The sequence below is a fragment of the Leucopleurus acutus genome (assembly GCF_964270905.1).
Source record: "Leucopleurus acutus genome assembly, chromosome: 6".
Taxonomy (NCBI): Eukaryota; Metazoa; Chordata; class Mammalia; order Artiodactyla; family Delphinidae; genus Leucopleurus; species Leucopleurus acutus.
The window spans coordinates 56,025,454-56,045,972 of record NC_139149.1 but is presented as its reverse complement, the minus strand read 5'-3'; the positions used below and the strand labels follow the sequence as shown (position 1 = coordinate 56,045,972).

General features: G+C 40.7%; 1 protein-coding gene across 1 annotated transcript; it reads right to left on the bottom strand.

Annotated features, from left to right (window-relative positions):
• Nucleotides 1–7,238: 7,238 nt before the first annotated feature.
• Nucleotides 7,239–13,020, bottom strand: DHRS9 (dehydrogenase/reductase 9; the record flags this gene model as incomplete). The annotated part of the gene is made up of 4 exons (XM_082840850.1): nucleotides 12,693–13,020; nucleotides 11,009–11,267; nucleotides 10,506–10,669; nucleotides 7,239–7,471 (listed from the first exon to the last, which is right to left on the bottom strand). The coding sequence occupies exons 1-4, from the start codon at nucleotides 13,003–13,005 to the stop codon at nucleotides 7,239–7,241; spliced, it is 969 nt and encodes a 322-aa protein (XP_082696976.1). The 5' UTR covers nucleotides 13,006–13,020.
• Nucleotides 13,021–20,519: the final 7,499 nt, after the last annotated feature.

Below are 20,519 nucleotides of genomic sequence, written 5' to 3'. Positions count from 1 at the left end.
TCATTTCTACAATGTGGCTGTGAGTCCCACGCTTGTTTTTTGGAACCACAGCAGAGCCCTGTGTCTTTCCCTTTATCATTTTGTCTTGTTAGTCCACAGTTAGATCTCATAGAGCATATGAGACCCTGATTCTGTCTTATGTTTTTCCCCTGGTGTGTTGATAAATCTGCCTCTGTGTCTTCATCTAAGTTGATGGTAAAAAGTGCTCCTCTCTGGGGCAGAAGTAGGATCAGATTCTGTTCCCTTTGTGGGGGAAGGAGGTGCCAGTGGGGGGAGGGGACATAAAGAAGACTTGAGTGTTTGGAGAGATTCCTGACCAGACTCTTTATTTCATTCAGAATGAACATTGGAATTTGTAAAGTGTGGAAATAACTGTTTGTATTTCTGCTCATGAAAACAGCTGTATTTCTTAAAGAAAAGAAATCTAGAAATCCAGTTAGAAAACTTCAGGGACCTGAGGAATGTTGTATAAGTGCTTTTGTTATTTTATCACCAGTGAGAAAAATTTTAAAATAGAATATAGGAAAACAAAACAGAGTGTATATTTATATATGCTCAAAATTATGCATTACTCTTATGCATAATAATTATTAGCTAGACAATACTCATGTTAGATTAATTTAATTAAGGTTTTGTTTCTATAGACCCAGTATTGAAGTTTAGAAAAATACTCTGTAAGACTCAATTTCTATATACTACAGTGGTTCTGAATGTGAGTTCTGGCATTAGCCTGCTTGGGTTTGAACCCTGGCCCATACTTGGGCAAATTGTTCGCCTCTCTATGACTTCATTTCTCTGTCTCTAAAAAGCACACCTAATATCCAAAATATATGAGGAACTACTCTAACTTAATAGCAAAAAACCAAATAAGCTGATTAAAAAATGGGCAAAGGACTTGAATAGACTCTTCTTCAAAGAAGATATGCAGATGACCAACAGGTACATGAAAAGATGCTCAATATCACTAGTCACTAATCATCAAATAATGCAAATCAAAACCACAATGAAGTGTCACCTTACACCTGTTAGGATGGCTGTTATCAAGAAAACAAAAGATAAGTGTTGGTGAGGATGTAGAGAAACTGGAACGCTTAAGCATAGTTGATGGGAATGTAAAATGGTGGAGTTGCTATGGAAAACATTAAGGAGGTTCCTCAAAAAATTAAAAATAGAAATACCATATGATCCAGCAAATCCCACTTCTGGGCATTTATCCAAAAGAATTGAAATCAGAATCACAAAGAGATACTTGCACTTCCATGTTTATAGTAGCACTATTCAAAATAACCAAAATATGGAAACAATCTAAATGTTGAGCAACAGATGAATGGATTAAGAAAATGTGGTATATACATACACTGGAATATTCTTCAGCCTTAACAAAGAAGGAAATCCTTCTATATGCCTCAACATGGATGAACCTAAAAGACATTATGCTAAGCGGAATAAACCAGTCACAGGGACTTCCCTGGTGGAGCAGTGGAAGACTCCATGCTCCCAATGCAGGGGGCCTGGGTTTGATCCCTGGTCAGGGAACTATATCCCACATACATGCTGCAACTAAGAATTCTCATGCCACAACTAAGGAGCCCACCTGCCACAACTAAGACCCGGTGCAAACAAACAAATAAATAAATAAATAAATATTAAAAAAAAAGCGTAAGAAACCAGTCACGGAAAGACAAATATTGCATGTTACCACTTATATCAGGCATGTAAAATAGTCAAACTCATAGAAGCAGGGGGTAGAATGGTAGTTGCCAGGGACTGGGGGGAAAGGAAAAAGGGGAGCTGCTGTTCAACTGGTGTAAAATTTCATTTATGCAAGATGATTGAGTTCCTGAGATCTTTTGTACAATACTGTACCTATAGTTTACAATATCGTATTGTACACTTCCTTTGTTAAGAGGAAGTGTTGTGTTCCTACCACATTAAAGATAAACGAAAAGCAAAAAGCCCCCATACCTAAGATATGATAAGGGTTAGGTAAAATCTTTCATGCAATGTACAAATGCATTAAGAACCTGACATGTACTGAGTGTTGAATAACCATTACTATATTTTTCTTATTATACCTGTGAGAAGCCAGGTTGCTTGGATTACTTGATCCATAACAAAGGTACCATCATTAATTGGGTGGCATCATGCTCAAGTTCTAGTTGTCATATCTAGGAGGAAAAAACAGACCCAGAGGGCTGAGAGTAAATATTTTACCTAGGCATGGGACTGGATGGTTTTTGTCAGGGCTTAAGCTATGTGTCTATAGCAGAATGCTTTCCATCTCCAGTTCCTCAAAAGGAACTCAAAATGGAACTGTTCAGGGCAGTTGCTGGTGTAGAATGTGACAGAATGTTATGTTGCTTTGCATGACCTGTTTCAGGCTGGAGTGTTATTTATTTCCAGGAATGAATTAGGCAAGAGCTGTGATCTGGTTTTTTCCTAGGCAGGTACTGTGTGCAGAAAGAGCTTGGAAACTTTGCTAAACCAGAATCTGCATTAGAGCCCTGGCTATTTTAATGCCTCATATAGAAGAATGGATATTACTCATATTGTTTTTTTAAAAATGAATCACAGAGTTGAGGAAGAATGTCTGAATTGAGTATCAACAGAATTGTCTTATTTTTCAACATGCAAAAATTCATGAAACTGTTGGCCAGTATTATCCTTATAAACTGTGGCAAAGATTAAGTTGTCACAAATAATTTGTAAATATTAAAAAGCTTTTCATTTTACGAATGTTTAGCTCTTTCCTCCACACCGATGGTACTGTTATCTCTTGTGTTCTTGAGAATTATTGGGATTAATAGGGTGGAGAAGAGCCAAAATTGATCACTTTTCTTAGAAGCTTCTGGAAGTTTTCCTCATTAAATGCTGGGCTGGGTTTCCCACAGAAGTTATGGGGTTTCTGGAGAGATTTTAAATAGAAGAGATTCTCTTCAGCCTGGATGGCATGGACATGTCCTGCCTACAGTCAGAGAAATGGACAAAATGATTTTTTTTTTTTTGCCACATCACGCAGCTTGCAGGATCTTAGTTCCCTGACCAGGGATTGAACCCGGGCCCTCTGCAGTGAAAACACGCAGTCCTAATCCCTGGACTGGCAGGGAATTTCCTGGACAAAATGATTTCTAGTGTTCTCTTTTTCTGTGACCACTGGACCCAGGAAGTCTCAACATAGACGCAGGCTCCTTCACAGTATCTTTGGATCAACAGGTCATGGGAAATCACTATGGCAACACTGACTAATCTCTGAGGGAATGCTGATAGCAGAACCAGAGGTAGGGAGCCCTTGTGGAAGTACTCAAAGGCTTAAGGAAGTTACAGGATTTTGTTGAACTGACACATTGATAGCACAAGTAATGGGGCTGGCAAACTTGATCTTAAGTGATAGACGGCACCTTAGTCAGAACGGCTAATACAGGCTGATTTCTGAATTTATTCCACAAATATTTATTCAACACTGGTCTATGTGCCAGTAATGTGCTAGGCAAGGGAATACGAAGATAAGCAAATCATCATGGTTCCTGATTTCATGGAACTTAAAATTTGATAGGGAGAGTCATACTGTTCACTCTCAAGGTGGCTGTCCCCCTCCCCCATACGTACAGACAATAATAGGGTGTGGAATGTCATCAGTGGCAAACATTTCACAGATTTTTATTTTGTTTCTCTCTTCAACATTTTTGACACCGTGCTAATAGTTATATTCAGTACATGAAAAGATACTACTGTGTTGAAAGCCTTTTAGGAAATTTTGACAGTATTTTTGTACAAAACATTTTTTTGAAAAAATACTTGTTAGGGCTTCCCTGGTGGCGCAGTGGTTGAGAGTCCGCCTGCCGATGCAGGAGACACGGGTTCGTGCCCCGGTCCGGGAGGATCCCACATGCCGCGGAGCGGCTGGGCCCGTGAGCCATGGCCGCTGAGCCTGCGCATCCGGAGCCTGTGCTCCGCAACGGGAGAGGCCACAGCAGTGAGAGGCCCGCGTACCTCAAAACAAACAAACAAACAAAAAACCAACTTGTTAATTTATTCTATTTTAATTTGCCAATGTCAATAAAAAGTTAAGAAAAAAAATTGATAGGGAAAACCAATATTAACTAACTTACCAGCCACACAAATACATAATTACAGACTGTGATAAGTGCCCTGAAGTAAATTATAGGATGCTGTGAGAATGTATAAGATGGGAATCTAGTTGGGATGAAAAGATGGTGGTCAGATTTTGGAATTGTACACGCTTCCCTGAGGAAGGGGCTGAGATCGTAGGATGAGGAAACTAGATAAGCAGGTAAAATCGGAACGTTCTAGGGAGAAGCATGATCAAAGGCCCTGAGATGGCAAAATGAGAATAGTAGCCTAAAATGAGGCTCATGAGGCATGCCAGGACAACGTGGTTTATGTTATGCATTTTAATCCAGTCAAAGTGCAATGGGAACATACTGAAGGGTTTAGGAAAGGGGAGAAGACCAGCATGATCAGATTTTAATTTTGAACAATCTGACTGCAGTGAGGAGAAATCATTGAAGCTACACAGGGTAAATATGCTATAGTTGAGATAAGAGATGATGGAAGCTTGAACAGATGGTTGCGCTGGACATGAAGAGAAGTAGATGGACTTGAGGTCTCCTCAGGAGATAAAATTGACAGTAGTTGGTGCTGGACTGGGAAAGGGCAGGTGGGGCGAGGGAGATAGAAACTCCAGATTTGAATATATTGTTCAGATAGAGCTATATTGGACACAGCTGGATTTTTAGATAGGACCAGAGGGAACATCTGGGAAGTTCTCCTGGTCCCTCCAAACTAAGTGGGGAAGGACCTCCCAAGCTCAATGTGGCAGAAGATGACGTCTCAATTCATTTTGACCACAGATTCCTGGAGAAGCTCCTCTAAGGCATCCTGAGTGGCAGCCTCAGCCTTTGGATTACCTTAAGCTCTGTGAAGGAAGGGACCATATCCATTTTGTTCCTGACTGTAGGCCAGTGCTTAGCAGAAAGCCCAGCACATATGTCCACCAAAATATTATTGATAAAAATGTATTTCCCCAAGAGCACAGAGAATATGAGAAGTGATGTTGCGATGGAGAGACGTCTAGGAACCCATAGTTCAGACTCCTGGTGCTGTGACCTTCCCATGTCCCTCCCCCCTGAGTCCCTCCCTCCCCCCCAGGTCTTGTGCTTTTGTTGAGACTATGCCTTTATACTCCAAATGCCCCCACCTTCTCATTTAGTTGGAAAACTTCAGAAGTTGCTTGGATGAATATATTTGGTTTCATTTTAAGGTGATATCATATTTGAGAGCATTCACTTAAGTACAGCATTTTTTTGGTTTGGTGAAACAGGGAGTTACCAATTGTAGCTACTTGGAGAAATGAGTAAAGAACTCAGGTCTAGGTGAAACAAAGGAAATAATACCATTAGGTAAGCCCAACTACACGGTGGAAAGTTCAGCAAAGGAGGTTCCTGCAGATTCTAAAGCCCTGGAGGCCCAGAAGGTCAGGGAGCAGCAGGCTAGATGTTTTTAAAGCAATGAAATGAAGCCAAGATCTAGGAATTCAAGGTGAGAAGGAGGAGCCCCAGCAAACAATGCGGATGAACTTCAGCTCCAAGGACAAGCCGAGTGACAGTCACCTAACCCACAGGTGGTTCGTTGCAACCAGAAGAAATCAGGAATCTATAGGTGGACGGTCTCTGGGGCTAGGACCAAGATGGAGATGAGTTCATAAGTAGGTAGTGATGATAGTTGAGATAACTTTGCCCGAGAATTTTTCTGTCTGATTCTTGCTGTGATTTTCTTCATTTTCATGCAAAAAGGATGAGAGTATCTACTCTCAAAATAATGAAATATATGTTCAGGTGGACCTGACACCATTGGAAATTTGATTTTGCAAAGTCATCAGTATGTTGCAAATGTGAAAGGAGGAAACTACCTCATAGGCAGATGTTTCCTGAAAGGTGAGTGTAAATGAATTGAATTACTGATATCTTCTAAGTGACATGGTTTCAAGCAGCAGACATTAAATAGTTTCTTCACTGTAAGTTCAGTGTGTGTGTGCGCGTACACACAAATATGCACACTAGATAATTTCTCCTGCTGTTTCATCCTACATTAATCTGCAACAAATGTTAAATTTTGACAATTCGGGCTTTTTATGTAGATATTCAGCCAAACTCTCTGAGTGACACTGGGCTGGGCGCTGGGGTTTGGGCAAGCATCCGTTTAGGTAGCTGTTTCTTTTGGATGGGGGGGTGGGTTCAGAGTCAACCCAATTTAGAACCATGATATGAGCCAGGAGCAGACCTGCTCTCACGTTACAGTAGGTGAAAGAGAGTCTTTGAATTTAGCTCTGTATTTTCATGGGGCTTCAGAGACCCCTTCAAATATTGGATTTCCAACCATCTCAGGTGTAATTGTATCAGATAGTCTATGTCTTGTTGTATTTACAATAAACCAGAATAGACACACATGCTCTACATTTTTATTCTTTTGGAATGACTGGTTCCTCTGTTGTTACCATCTTTCCACAGAGAGCGGTATGGGCATCAATGTTCACAGTGGCCTTGAAGAAGCTGTCCGTCCTCTGTAGTTCCCTCTAGGATAGGCAGGCTTGTCTTGGAATCTCCCTACCTCTACTTTTACACTTGTTTCTTGTTTTCAGTCCTCCTATTCCTTTTCTCCTTTTCCTTCCCTCCTACTTGTAGTCTTACCTAGTACTTTTCTGCTGCCCCTTAGCTTATACCAGTTCCATAATGCTTCATTACCCTTCCTTTTCTTGCCTCCATCAAGGCTCACAGAACTGAGTTCTAATCCTTATTCCTAACCTTACTCTCAACAAGATAACACACCTAATCCATTTATGAAAGTATTCTACTTATCTCTCAATGTTTTGTTAAGGGACAAATATTTAACATTCAGGAATTACTTTTAAGTGCTGTGGACTAGAAGCATGGGGCAGGCAAGGCGTGGAGATCATTTTGGATGGGAAAGCCTTCCCATTTTCCTTACATCATACCAAGCAGGCAAAGCCTAAATGTCGGGCAGGTGTCATACCTGCCCATCTTTTCAAATAAAGTTTGAAAAGGGACCCTGGGACATCATCAGTGATGGTGGGATCTCTTCTTTTACCAACAGAAGCATCATCTAAATGAGTCCAGGTTGGATTAGGTAAAGAATGAGATGGAGAAGGAGATGTGTCCTTGGAATCAGCCAATCTCATAGCCTGGGGCAGGCGTTTGTGGTCAGCTGAGTCCCACTGCCTTGGGATTAGCCAGCTTTACTTTCTGTTTCAACAATAAAAAGTCTTGCAAAACTGCTGGCATGTGAGACAGAGGAATCCAGAAAGTTTTAGCATCTTTTCCAGCAGCATAATGGGTTTTAGGGAAGAGACTTGTGAGAGCGTGGTCCATGCATTCCACCACCAGGGAGAGGTCCATGTTCACAAGGGATGTAGAGCCTTTCAGTTTGTCTAGACCTGTAAAAAGAGACAAAAGTACATTTGCTCTGTGGAAGAAGAGGAATAGGGGAGTGTGAGCCTAGGTTGCAAAGGAGAGGATGCAGTGAGGGAATTTATTTTGAATTTGCCATTATAACTGGGTTCCCTTGTGATGGGTTTCTATCTATTCCTCAGAAAAGGATGCAACAGTGATTTCTTTAGACCACTGGCTCTCAAACTTGAGTGAGAAGCAGAATCTCCTAGAGGGCTTGTTAAAAGCCAGGTCCCACCTCTAGTTTCTGACTCAGTGAGTGTGAAGTGGAGCCCAAGAATTTGCACTTCTATCAAGGTTCCAGCTGATGCTGATGACGCTGGTCCACGGACCAAACTTTGAGAAGTGCTACTTTAAACCAATGTAGGAAAGATACTTCACAAAGTCTCGGAGGCTCCTGAACCCAGGAAGTTAGTAGTTTGATTCCGTATTTGTTTTACGGGAGTACTAAGTTTATAGGAAATGTGAGTGTTCACAAGTGCTTGCGCCTGTGTGTGCATACACTCATATAACATGTGCCTCTATAAGTCAGTGAATAAAGAGAGAATTATCTCCCAAAGTCCTGACTCAGGAAGCTAAAGGTATCCTGCTTCTCAGGTAAATGAAGTGTTTGAGTAATGAGCTAAGATACTTTTTAAAAAAAATAAATAAATTTATTTATTTATTTATTTTTGGCTACATTGGGTCTTCGTTGCTGTGCACGGGCTTTCTCTATTTGCGGCAAGCGGGGGCTACTCTTTGTTGTGGTGCACGTGCTCTCATTGCGGTGGCTTCTCTTATTGTGGAGCATAGGCTCTAGGGGCGTGAGCTAGAGCAGCACGCGGACTCAGTAGCTGTGGCACACGGGCTCAGTAGTTGTGGCTTGCGGCTCTAGAGCGCAGCCTCGGTAGTTATGGCACACGGGCTTAGTTGCTCCGCGGCATGTGGGATCTTCCCAGACCAGGGCTCAAACCCATGTCCCCTGCACTGGCAGGCAGATTCTTAACCACTGCGCCACCAGGGAAGTCCCGAGCTAAGATACCTTTAAAGAGGCAGGTATTTTATCAAGGGAGTGGTGATGGCTTGGAGAATTCCTCCTAAGCTCTTAAAACATACCTTGCGTTGTGTCTTCTCAAGGGAAAATCTATTGTGTTAAATCTTTCTTTCTACTTCAGGGCCAGTAGCCAAAAGTTGTTCAAAGAGTCTAATTGAGGCTAGCTCGTAAGTCTTAGTCAATTTTAAACTCCTACTACTCCACCTTGCGCAATGAAGCAAGGTGAGCTTAAATTTGTGGTCTACTTTGGAACTGAGTCTGGCTGATCTTGAGGTCCTGGCTCAGAAAACTCTAATGAGCACCCAGGACAAAATAGGGCTCTAAGCCTTTGGGAATTCTGAGAAAGGACACCTGACCCAGGGGCCAAGTCAAAAATAATTTTGAGATGGAAGTTGATGATATATTCACAGGCACTTAGAAAGTATCAACGTCAACATCAACCAGGGAAAGCTCTTTTCAATGAAGGATTTTGTTTCCGAACTTACTTAGAACCTTCAGAGGCGGTACGTGAGTGAGAAACAGAGTTTAATGGCAGTGGTTGTAACCCTACACATAGTGACATATCAGCACTGGGAGGTTTGTCAAACCAGATGTTCTAGTTGACGTGTGTGTGTGTGTGTGTGTGTGTGTGTGTGTGTGTGTGTGTGTGTGTGTGTGTGGTGAGGTGGCTGGGGAACTCAGTCTACAAACTTCCCCAGGTGGATCTGACTAGGCTCTTGGCTCCACCTTGAAAACTCCTGACCTTGAACCTTGCCACAGTTGGCTGTCTTACCAAGCCTGCTGATGAAGAGGTAAGGTCACAGCTGGGGTTAGAGTGACACAAAATTAGGTGGGGCCCTGTTTGGCTCAAAGCAGGAGCTTAGTAAGTGTTCGAGGAATGGCAAATAAACTAACAGGGCCATGACGTTTGATGTGGAGGTGGGTCCCTCATACAGGAAGTTCCAGCAGTTCCTCAATGCCTCTTCGCTGTTGCAGTGCACGGCCCGAGAATAGATGGCGAAGTCAGGCTGTCTGGGTTTAGATCTAGCTCTTCCACTTACTAGCTGTGCCACTTTGGGCAAGTTAAATCCCTGTGTCTCTGTTTCTATAAAATTCAGAGGGTTTGTTTGGGCATTTTAAACGAAAGAGTTTGTGTAAAGCACTTAGAATGGTGACAAGTACATAGTAAATGTTCACTATGTGTTAGTCATTGTTATCCAATCTTTATGATTATTCCTCTATCCCTGACTCAGTCTGACTTATGTTACTTTTCCTTCCATCTCCATCTCCCATGCATTCCTGCTCCAGAAGACTTCCACCCAAATAATTGCTTCCTGTTTAGGCTTATTCAAACCTGACCTTTCATATAAAGGCTTCTTAACCAGCAGTACTTTTTATCCTGTGCTGAATTTCTTGGTAATTAGACAGCATACTATCTAGCACCCCTTCTGGGCTGTTGGATTGTGTCTCAGAAGTAAAGGATCAAGTTTCTTGCATGTTGTACAGTCTCATCTGCTTACATTTTGTTGTCAACTAGCTTGTAAGCTAGTTAAGGGTCAAAGTCTGAGTCTTTATATTTTGTAACCTCCATAAATCCTTGAACAATGTTGAATGAGTGGTCGGTGATTACCAAAAAGAGGAGGTTTGGGTAGAGGTGATGACCATGGGCTCCAGTTCAGGCACGGCCTGGGGGAGTTGTATAAGCTTGGGTAGGACATTTCCCCTTTCCAAGCCTCTGCTCACTACTATAGTTCTTTTGAGGAATAAATGATATAATTTATAAGGCACGTAGTATAGAACTTGGCACTTAGTAAATGCTCAGTAAGTGTTTATAAACACTTGGAGGAGCAAGAGATGACACTGGAATTAATAAGGATCCCTGATCCATATTTGAGATCTCTATTGGTGTATTACCATGAGAACCTTATTTTTTCAATTATGTTTGAGTCTCCTTCAAGCTGTCTAGGACAATGAATACCAGAGAACCCTGGGTCCACCCAGAAACTCACTTTTTTCGATGTAGCCTTCTCCGTATTGTTGTTTGATGTCTGGAGACAGATGCTTCCAAATGGTGAGTTTTCTTTCGGTGGTCTTTACTGGATCTGACAGTTCTGTTTTGAACAATCCTGGTTCAATGCATGCGACGTGCACATCAAAAGCTTTCATGTCCCTCCTGTGAAAAGAGCCCATAGAAGATGTTTAATCCAGGCTTACGTGGAGAATGTTTGCTTATGAATCTTTTCATGGAATCATGGAATGGGGTGTATGGGAAAGAGCATGTTGTTCTACCCTCTCAGTTTGCAGATGAGGAAACTGAAGTTCAGGGTGGTGACGTGAGGGCTGGTTTAGTGGCAGAACAGGGAAGGGATCTGGGTAGACCCATCCCCAGTGCAGTGTTCCCCCAAAAGATAGTGTCTCATTAAGTTGACAAGCATATAGTGTCTGGTACATAAATAAATGTTCAGTGAATGTTAGCACCTATTATTTTCTAATATGCCCATCTTTGCTTTACCTTAAGCTGTCATTGAAGGCTTCTACTGCATACTTCGATGGAGCGTAACCCCCTCCGCTGAATGCAAGCCGACCCCCAATGCTGGAGACGTTGATAACCCTCCCTCGAGCTTTCTTGACCAAGGGGAGCATATTTAACGTGACACTGATGAGCCCAAACAGGTTCACTTCAATAGGTTCTCTGTAGTCCTCCACTGTCAGCCAGTCGGTGGGCGCCATCACGCCGAGAACACCAGCATTGTTGATCAGACCCCAGAGACCTAGAACAGAGAGGAAGGGAAGGAGGTGTGGTAGAAGGTGGCATTATATGGGCATCCTTGATGGAAATACAGCCCCTTGCTTTACCTGATGGTGCCATTTCCTGCTCCTAGTCATACTCCTTCCTGCTTTGAAATGCTTTACTGTCTTGGGAAGTGAGAGCACAGAGGGTGGGAGGCTAAACTGAAATGGCTGAAGTTCTGTGACTGGAAGCCAATCTCACAATTCTTCTGTTTCTGCTTCTGAATGTCAAATACTGATACTGTCTGAGTGAGACTTTTTGCTTTTTAATCTCAGATGTGAGTAAATTGGTCGATTTTTCCTACCGTGCTAGATGGCAAAGCCAGAGAATATTTATAAACAGTTCTTTATAGACAAAGAACAACATTGATCTATTTCCCAGTTATTTTTGGTAAAAATCCAGTCATTCACTTGGCTTATTTTATGGTGGGGAGCATTTAATATTGTTAAAGGTGTTTGGAATTCAAGCATTAAAAAATAACTGGAGGGCTTCCCTGGTGGCGCAGTGGTTGGGAGTCCGCCTGCCGATGCAGGGGACGTGGGTTCGTGCCCCGGTCCGGGAAGATCCCACATGCCGCGGAGCGGCTCGGCCCCTGAGCCATGGCCGTTGGGCCTGTGCTTCCAAAGCCTGTGCTCCGCCACGGGAGAGGCCACAGCAGTGAGAGGCCTGTGTACAGCCAAAAAATAATAATAATAATAACTGGAGCCTCATCAAACCATTGTTTTTGAAAGTTTCAGAGTCTCAACTATATGATGAAGATGTGATAGAGAAAAATCACATACATTTGTTTTTTCCTTTGTGGACTCAAATATCTTCATTCATGAGAATATTTCATACTTGATCCAAGCCAATAAAAGTATTCTAGTTCAGAATGCTGCCATCTTTGCAGAATCTAAGGCAGAATGAGGTCCAGTGACTCACTACTCTATCACGACTATCTAAGACACCTTTGCTCAGATCCTCAGACCATTTTCTTCCTTTCCCAGTGAAAATGTGTGAGCTCTGGAACCATTTTGTAGTGAGAAGTGGGTCCCAATACAGCTGACAATTTGGAGATTGCCCCCATGATCTCCTGTGGCTTTTAGCCCCAAGTTCTTTGCTGTGCAGGGGGCTAGAGTAACAGTTCACAGGAAAAGACCAGGAAAAGTTAATACCTCTATCTCAGTTCTAAATTCACCCACTGGGACTTAGGATAACGTGGGCTGTGTCTCTCATGCACGTAGAGAGCTTGCAACTTAGAACTACTCAGGGGGTTATTCTAAAATTTCTCCAGTCTTCTCCAGTACACAGCTGGTATTTAGGAAACATTTTTTTTGGAGGAACTATTTAAAATCACAACACATTTTATTTAGCTTTGGTAACTTCTCAACACCCCTTTCATTCTTCCCATCCCCACATCACTCACCTTTCTCCCCTGCTTGGTTTTTCACCCACTGGGCAGTCCTCTTGACACTTTCTGGGTCAGTTACATCCAGAAGCACCGTTTGGAGCCTTTCTGAGGTTTCTTCCTTTAAAGCTGTTGATCCTGATTCAGTCAGACAGGCAGCAATTACATGAAATCCTTTTTTATCAAAAGTTCTGGCTGCCAAGTTTCCAAAGCCAGTGTCACACCCGGTGATGAAAATGTACTTATCAGTGATGTCTGTGATCTTTAGCTGTCCTTTATAATGCCATAGAAAACCACAAAGGATCAGGAGGGCTAACAGCCAAAAGAGCATTTCCCCCTGTGTATGACAGAGACACTTCTTTCTTGAACAGTAAAAGAAGATGGCGTCCTGAGTGTTCAAAATTAGAAAGAAAACTCAAATTAGAACCATTAAGGCATTATAACCCAGGAGTGATGAACTTAAGATATCTTAATGCATTTGAGTGGATAAATAGATAGTTAAAAATACAATAACTCTTATTTGGTTGGGAAGATGGCCATTTAAGTGCTAAAACACTCCTCTAAAGTAATGCAAAAACTAACCAAGTAGTAGAAAAAGTAATGGCAAAGTTGACACAGGTCATTGGGTTGATAAGACATTTATTTCCTGCATATATATGCAAATATTTCTTTCCTTAATAAGGAATACAAACATACATACAGATAGAATGGTACACACACACACTCATGTGCACACATACACACAATTTTATTTCTATTGCTTTACAAGGAACATATTGTTTCAGATAAAAAATAGTGTAATGTATCTTCACTTATCATGGAAAATTTGGGCTCTGCTTTCATCTTTTTTTCCTGCCAAAAGATCTATAGCTAAAGAAAGAAAAAAAGAGTAAAAGAATTACTAACTGATAAACATAAGTCAGAGGTAAATGGTAGGTTTGTGCTAACTAGTTGATTCTTGTGATATAGCTGTGACTATTTCTAAAGCAGTCAGGTTTTTAGACTATCGTGGCATAAAAATTTGGTATAGTTTCTCCAAATCTTCCCTCTGTAGGAGTTATTCATTTGTTGCAAATCATGTCCATGTAGCAGGATTTCCCCTTCTCAAATATATAAATACATTAAAAATATATAATTTTGAGGGGTGGGGTGGTGTAACCAACTCTTGCAAAATTTCATATTTAGACATTTTGAGGAAATTTCATGTTTATACATTCAATTAGTATAGTGTTTTGTTCAAGTCCTGGTCTTGATAAATAATTGTCAAATAATGAAATGTTGACTATATTCCCTGAATAGATTCTGTAGCCTTTATTGCAATCCAAACTCCCAAGGGAATTTTGTGAAAAATGCAAATACTCATGGGGTTTAACGTGCCCTAGAGCAGAGAGTGGAAATTTTCTGTGTCGTTGTGTTTGGCCGATGGCAGGCATAAGGTGAGCAATAGTAAAACAATGGCTTACATTTATGAAGCATTCTGCACTGTATTTACACATAGGTCTCATTTGATCCTCTTAACGGCTTTCTCAGTTAGAGAGGGCACATTACCTGCCTCATTTTATAGGAGAATTAATATGCCAGTTAATAAGTATAAAACGAATGATGGAATTAGCAAATCATCATTTGGCAACTGACATAGTGACAATTGTTCCAGGCAATTTTAAACTAGTGGGTGAAATTCTGACGAGAAACAATAACCATAGAATCTCAAAGAATATCTGCGTAAGATTTGTACTAATTAAAAAGAGAGCAATAGTAATTTCACAGTGGAGAAATCTGACATACCACTTTAACCAAGTGATAAAAATGAACACTACTAGTTATGGGACAAACCAACATCATGTCCCTCCTGGTATAGCCACTGAGAAGGACACAGCAGCACTTCTGTGCATAACTGAAAGCTAATCATGCATAAGGCACATCTTTCAATTCCACACAATGTATGGCCTGTACTCTTCAAAAATGTCAAAGGCATGAATGAAGGAAAAGAAGGACTGAAGACTGTTCCTGATTAATGGAGACTAAATAGGAGTGACAACTGCATGCAACTTGTGATCTTGCACCAGAAAATCATTTCTGTCTTTTGTCAAAAGGAACATTTTTAGGTTGACAAGTGAAATTTGAGTAAGCTCTGATAAATAATACTGCATGAATATCAATTTCTCAATTTTGATAATTTACTATGATTGTGTAGAAAATGTCCTGCTTTTTAGGAAATACATACAGAAGTATTTAAAGATTAAGTAGCACCATGTCTTCAACTTACGCTCAAACAGTTTAGGAAATAATAAGAATATGTATATAAACAAATATATTAAGATCACATTTGTTCTCTAAGGAGAGAATAAGAGTGTAAATGTGATACAATGTCAATATCTGGGGATTCTGGGTTGTACTATGCTTTCAACTTTTCCATAAGTTTGAAATTAATTCAAAACAAAAAAGTTAAAAATTTGGGAAAGGAAAAGAAAACTTTTTTTTTTTTTTCTGAGAAAAGTGTTCGACTGCTTTGAGTTCCATGCACAGAATAGGTAAGAACTATTTCATACCCAGCACTTCAGAACCTAGTGACCTTGGACACTGAGTTTCCTGCCTTCTACTCTTTGGCAAGTTCACCTTCATAACCACTGGAGAAAAACAAAAACTCAAACCAAAGCAGTCAGACTCCCTCTTCTCTCCTCATCTTCTCTACACCCCATTCAACCTCCTCCTTCCCTAGCCAAACCAATATTTCCTTGATAACAAGCAAACAGAGAGTAGGTTTTAGTTGTTAGGGATGGGCTCACGTTCAAATGTGTTGTCCTCACTAGTTACCCCTCTGGGCTGAGGGTCATTTCAGATGCTGGTGTCCCAGCCTGCAGCCCGAATTTGAGGACAGCAAACCTTGACCTAGAGTTTTGCAAAGCCTATTCTTTCCCCAAAGATTATCATCCCAAAATACTGGTCTTCTTCAGTTCCTAAGGTTCACATTCCTCTAGGTCATTGGACCAAGTCAGCCACAAACCAACACATACCTTTGTCCTCTAATAGTATTTTAGCCAAGATGCCACCTCTGAGTAACAACCCTGGGTCGGTCAGAGTCATTGGGAACATGACCTGTACACAGAAGCTGATTGATGGCTCATTGGTTCATTGACCACCGAGAAGTAAATGAGTAACAGCAGCTAATAGGTCTGCTTCAACCTTAGTCTGCCAGGTGTGGTCACCTCCACATAGTTCTCTGGTGACAGCAGTTCAGTGACTCAGGACACTGACTTTAGTTGCTTGGGTTGTTTGCTTATCCGTTGTGTTTTCCAATTTATCTCACACAAACTGCTTGGTAGGGGTACAAATCCCTTGGCAAGAAGCACCTAGGTCTGCGATAGTCCTTCTAGCACTCAGGGGCTGTGAGCCCCTTGACTCGTCAAGGACAAGAACCAAGTAAGAGAAAGCAGATCTGCAGCCCCTACAGTGCAGTGCAAAAGGATGGGTGCAATTCTGAATATAAGTCCTCTGAACTGGTCATGGAAATTTTTCTTAAGCCAAGATAAAATTTGGAAAAGCAAGGACCAAGGTCTCACACACACACACACACACACACACACACACACACACACACACACACACACACACACACACACACACACAACAATTAGAGCAGGGCTTAGGAGCCCAGGCCTTGGAATCAGGCCGGTAAAGTTTCAGTCTCAGTTCCTCTACCATCAGAAGGCCTTTGGGTAAATTACTTTTATTGTCTTCACCTCCATTTTTCTATCTGTAATATGGAGATAATAACTTCTACCTTGAAGAGTACTTGGTGAAATAAAGTGACTAGGCGTGCTACACAGGAAGAACCTTGTATGGCAGGATCAACCACTTTCACTTTGTGAGGGGGCTGCTCTATGCATTGCCCATATTTTGGATTGGGTTCTCAACCTCAGTACTTCTGCAATTTTGGGTCAGATAATTCTTTGTTATGGGGTTTGTCCTGTGTATTACAGGGTGTTTAGCAGCACCCCTGGCCTCTATCGTCTAGATGCCAGTAGACCCCCTCCCCAGTTGTGACAACGAAAAAACCAAAAGTGTCTCCAGACACTGCCAGATGGCCCCTGGGGATAAAAGCACTCCCATTTGAGAACCACTGGTCTAGCACTGCCTTGTCTTGGGGGCCCAGAACTGTACAGCCTCAGAACTACTTTTCTGGAAACTCAGTTGTTGGTTCCTCAGTAGTGCCACATTGATAAGAGTTCATATTTTTTTATGGTCTTACCAGAAAAGTTTTGTTATTTATAAATATTATTCATACCCTGCTGCTGTAAGCATCGATTTCTATGTTTATAAAAAAATAATTGCCTTTTTGTCATCAGGAGGATAGGAGGCAGTGAACAAAGCCAAATTTATGTGTGATACAATTTGTGAGTTTAGAAATTACCAAAGGAGCACTCACAGCTTTTATGAGGCCTAACTTCTGGCTGAGCCTTTTGAGTTTAGACCTCTCTGGACTCCTCTGGGGCACCTTTCAGATGGGTGGCCTGCTGACTACAGAATTCAGAGGATGCTCCTAGAAAGCCATGGTCCTTGGGATTCCCAGTTGACCAAGTCAGGTAGAAATGATAATAACTCTATGATTTATTGAGTATTACCACATTCTAGGTGCTCTGCTAGGATCTAGAAATATCTTTCTCATTCAAACCTTACAGTAAAATGATCTGTATTTTATAGATGAGGAAACAAATTCAGAAACGCATGTTAATTGGCTCAAGATAGAACTGTGCTGCTCTGGGGACTGCTATGCAGGCCACTCGATCCCAGCATCCATGCTTTAATCCTCTGCTCCACTGCTACCTGGATTCCCATGCCACTCTGGGCTATGTGTACACTTCTCTACACCACCTGTGCATTGTGTGATAGCTGGTATTAAGTAAATAAATGTGGAAGGAAAGAAGGAGGAGAGGGAGAGAAGGAAGTTTCCACTTGAACACCAGGGTTCTAGTGATAATTGGATTCATCTTTGAGCCCTCTAGATCATCAGGGCATCATCAACATCATTATTATCGTCATCTAGCCACACTTGCAATTTAGATAACTTTCAACATTTTTGAAAAGTGTTCAAATAAAATTTATCTCATTAAATTGTCAGAATACTTCTGTGAGCTAAGTAGGGTAGATGTCATACATAAGGTCGTTTGCCAGAGAGCAGCTAGATCTAAAATTTTGATCTCAATTCCTAAACTGTGTAAAAAGAAAAGTAGAAATAGAAGGAGATGAACACATTATCAGTCAACAGGAAAAATGAAAATACATGATCAGAATTCTCCACCATGCCACAAAGCCTCAAAAGGAACCAAGAAAGGAGAACTAATTTTCCCTTTCATCTGCACGTGAAGGGCTGAAGAGTAACTGCTTGGCTGCTGCTATAGGAAAATATTGCAACTCGATTGCTGACCTTGCCCACTTCTGCTTCTTTTAATTTTCTCTCTCTGGGTTTCTTTTCCTAGTAAAATATCTAAAATAAGATCCTTTGATATCACTTCTCTTAGTCATCTTCCTGTGCTCTTTAAAAATAAATGACACAGTTTAAAAGAAACAAAATGGAAAATAATGTCTTAACGTTTCAATGTCATTGCAAGGTATACTTTTTTCTACATTTTTATAACAAATGTAGAATTCTTTCCATACAACTTGGTTTTATTTCCACAGAACTTCACAAAAGACTTTGTTTTAGAAAGCAATACTGAGACTAGTCAATCACACTGATTGTTAAGGGATTTGTAGAATCTTTATTTTTTTTCAATCATGGTCTGAGTTGAATCCACAACTAAGTTTTTTATCAAAATACATCAAATAGAGAACATTTAGCAATTGTTTTCTAAAATATTTTCTTTCTGAGGTTCTCTTGCACAAGCTTTCTTAGTGTTGACAGCAGTCTGACCGGACGTGTATGTCCTTTGTATGTTTAAATATTGTAAACCTGGTTAATTGACACCAAATTCCTTTTTATTTTTACCTTTTCATTGAGTCAAGAAATTCTGTCACTATTTAACCTAATGCCCTTTCTGAGATTTCTGTGGCACTTTTCTTTAAGAAAAATGACACTTGCACCTAATGACACAAACTAATTCGTATGACTAGTGAATGATGTTCCTGTGAAAAAAATGTTCAAGTTGGGCACCCAGAAATCTAAAAAAATTTTTAAAAATGAAGCTGAGGGACCTTACCTGAAATAGCCTTACATAAGGCAACAAACGGTCCGTTGAGGGTCTGATTAAAATGATAATGATTATGATGTCCCTGATAATACGGCTGAGATGGTATTTATCCTTGTAAGTTCCCTCACTCAGTGGGATGAAGAAGCTCCTCCACCAGTTATGTTCCTCTTGCATCCTGCTTCCTGCAGGAGGGAGGCAGCCCATGGTACCCAGTGTGCTCTGTGGAGTGGGACATTGAGGTATGGAGAGGGGTGTTCCTCTTTGCAGACTCATTCAGTCTCCTGGCAGAGGTGTGCCAGCCCACTCTTTTGTAGGGAAGACCTGACGAATTTACGTTTTGCATTCTTTAGTTCTAAGGAAAAAAGTGTCTCTTTCTTTTGCTTTCTCTCAAAACTTTTAAATTATAATTGATAAAAACATCCATAATAATAAATAAATTAATTAATATTTCCAGTCCCTCCTAGGTTTATTATTTTGCCCATATGCTTCCTGACAGTACTGGCAGGTTAAGAATTGTTGTTAAAGCCATGGTTACCTTATTTATGTTGCTGAATAAAAGTTGCTAATTGGAAGACATTGTATATTGTATTTTATTATAGCTTAGTTACAAAGCTTCAAGGAAAGCTTAGAATACAGAGAGAATGTTATGTAGAGATGCAGAAAGCATGTTCAGATCTTCAGTATATTTCTTTTAGTCTCAGTTATCTTTGAGCAGAAGCAGAGTTTTTAAAGACAGTACCTTGAGAAAGTGACATGCCTTATAAGGGTTTTAGAACGAATTCCCATTTTCTCCATTTGATATGTATGAGATAATAATTTTTTCCTTGCATTTAAATATTGAGCTTTGTCCTAAAAATTGGACACACTTTTCGAATGTCTAAAGTACAACAAAGATGATACAACATTTAATTTGCATTTTATGCAGTATCTAGCCAAGGATTTTTTTTAGAGCACTTACTAAGCTAAATAAAACATAATCCTTACCCTGGAGCTAATAGTGTAGCAGGACATTTCAGAACTATTTGTACAACCCTAAATTGAATTTTAATTTAAAAGTGTGTTTTCTTTAAACTTTTTCCCCAGCTGCTAAAAATCAACCCGCTGAGAGAGAGACACCACACTACCGTTTGCATCATAAAGCCTTTAACAAGGGCTGTCCTTGAAGCCACTAAACTGACTTTCTCCCTTTCTCATTGTATGTTGGGAGTTTCAGGTAAAATCCCAACCTGAATCATAAAATGGAGAGTAAATCTACGAAGTAGGTTTATTATTGTCATCCCAGCGTCCAGCGATCAAATGTGGGTTGAGGAATTTCCCTGCTTCCTTCTGGACTAGACAACATCTTTCTCACTCAGCTAGCGTGTGTGTATATAATATTTGCCTAAATTGACATCTGAAAATATTGGTAAAGCAGGTAGACAAACAGACCTGACCTGCAGTTGGTAGCAGATCTGTTGTTCCAATCAGAAACTCAGCTAAGATTCCCACTCTTTTTGGAGCCTCTTCCCACTCTAGTTTGCAATTAATTATAAGATTCACAGATGGTGTCAAATAAGCACAGAGAGATGCACTAGATGTAAATGTAACTCTAGGGTGCTAAAGAACATTCAGAGAGAAACCTGGGGAAGTTCAAGGCCAGGTCTCGAGGGATACTGAG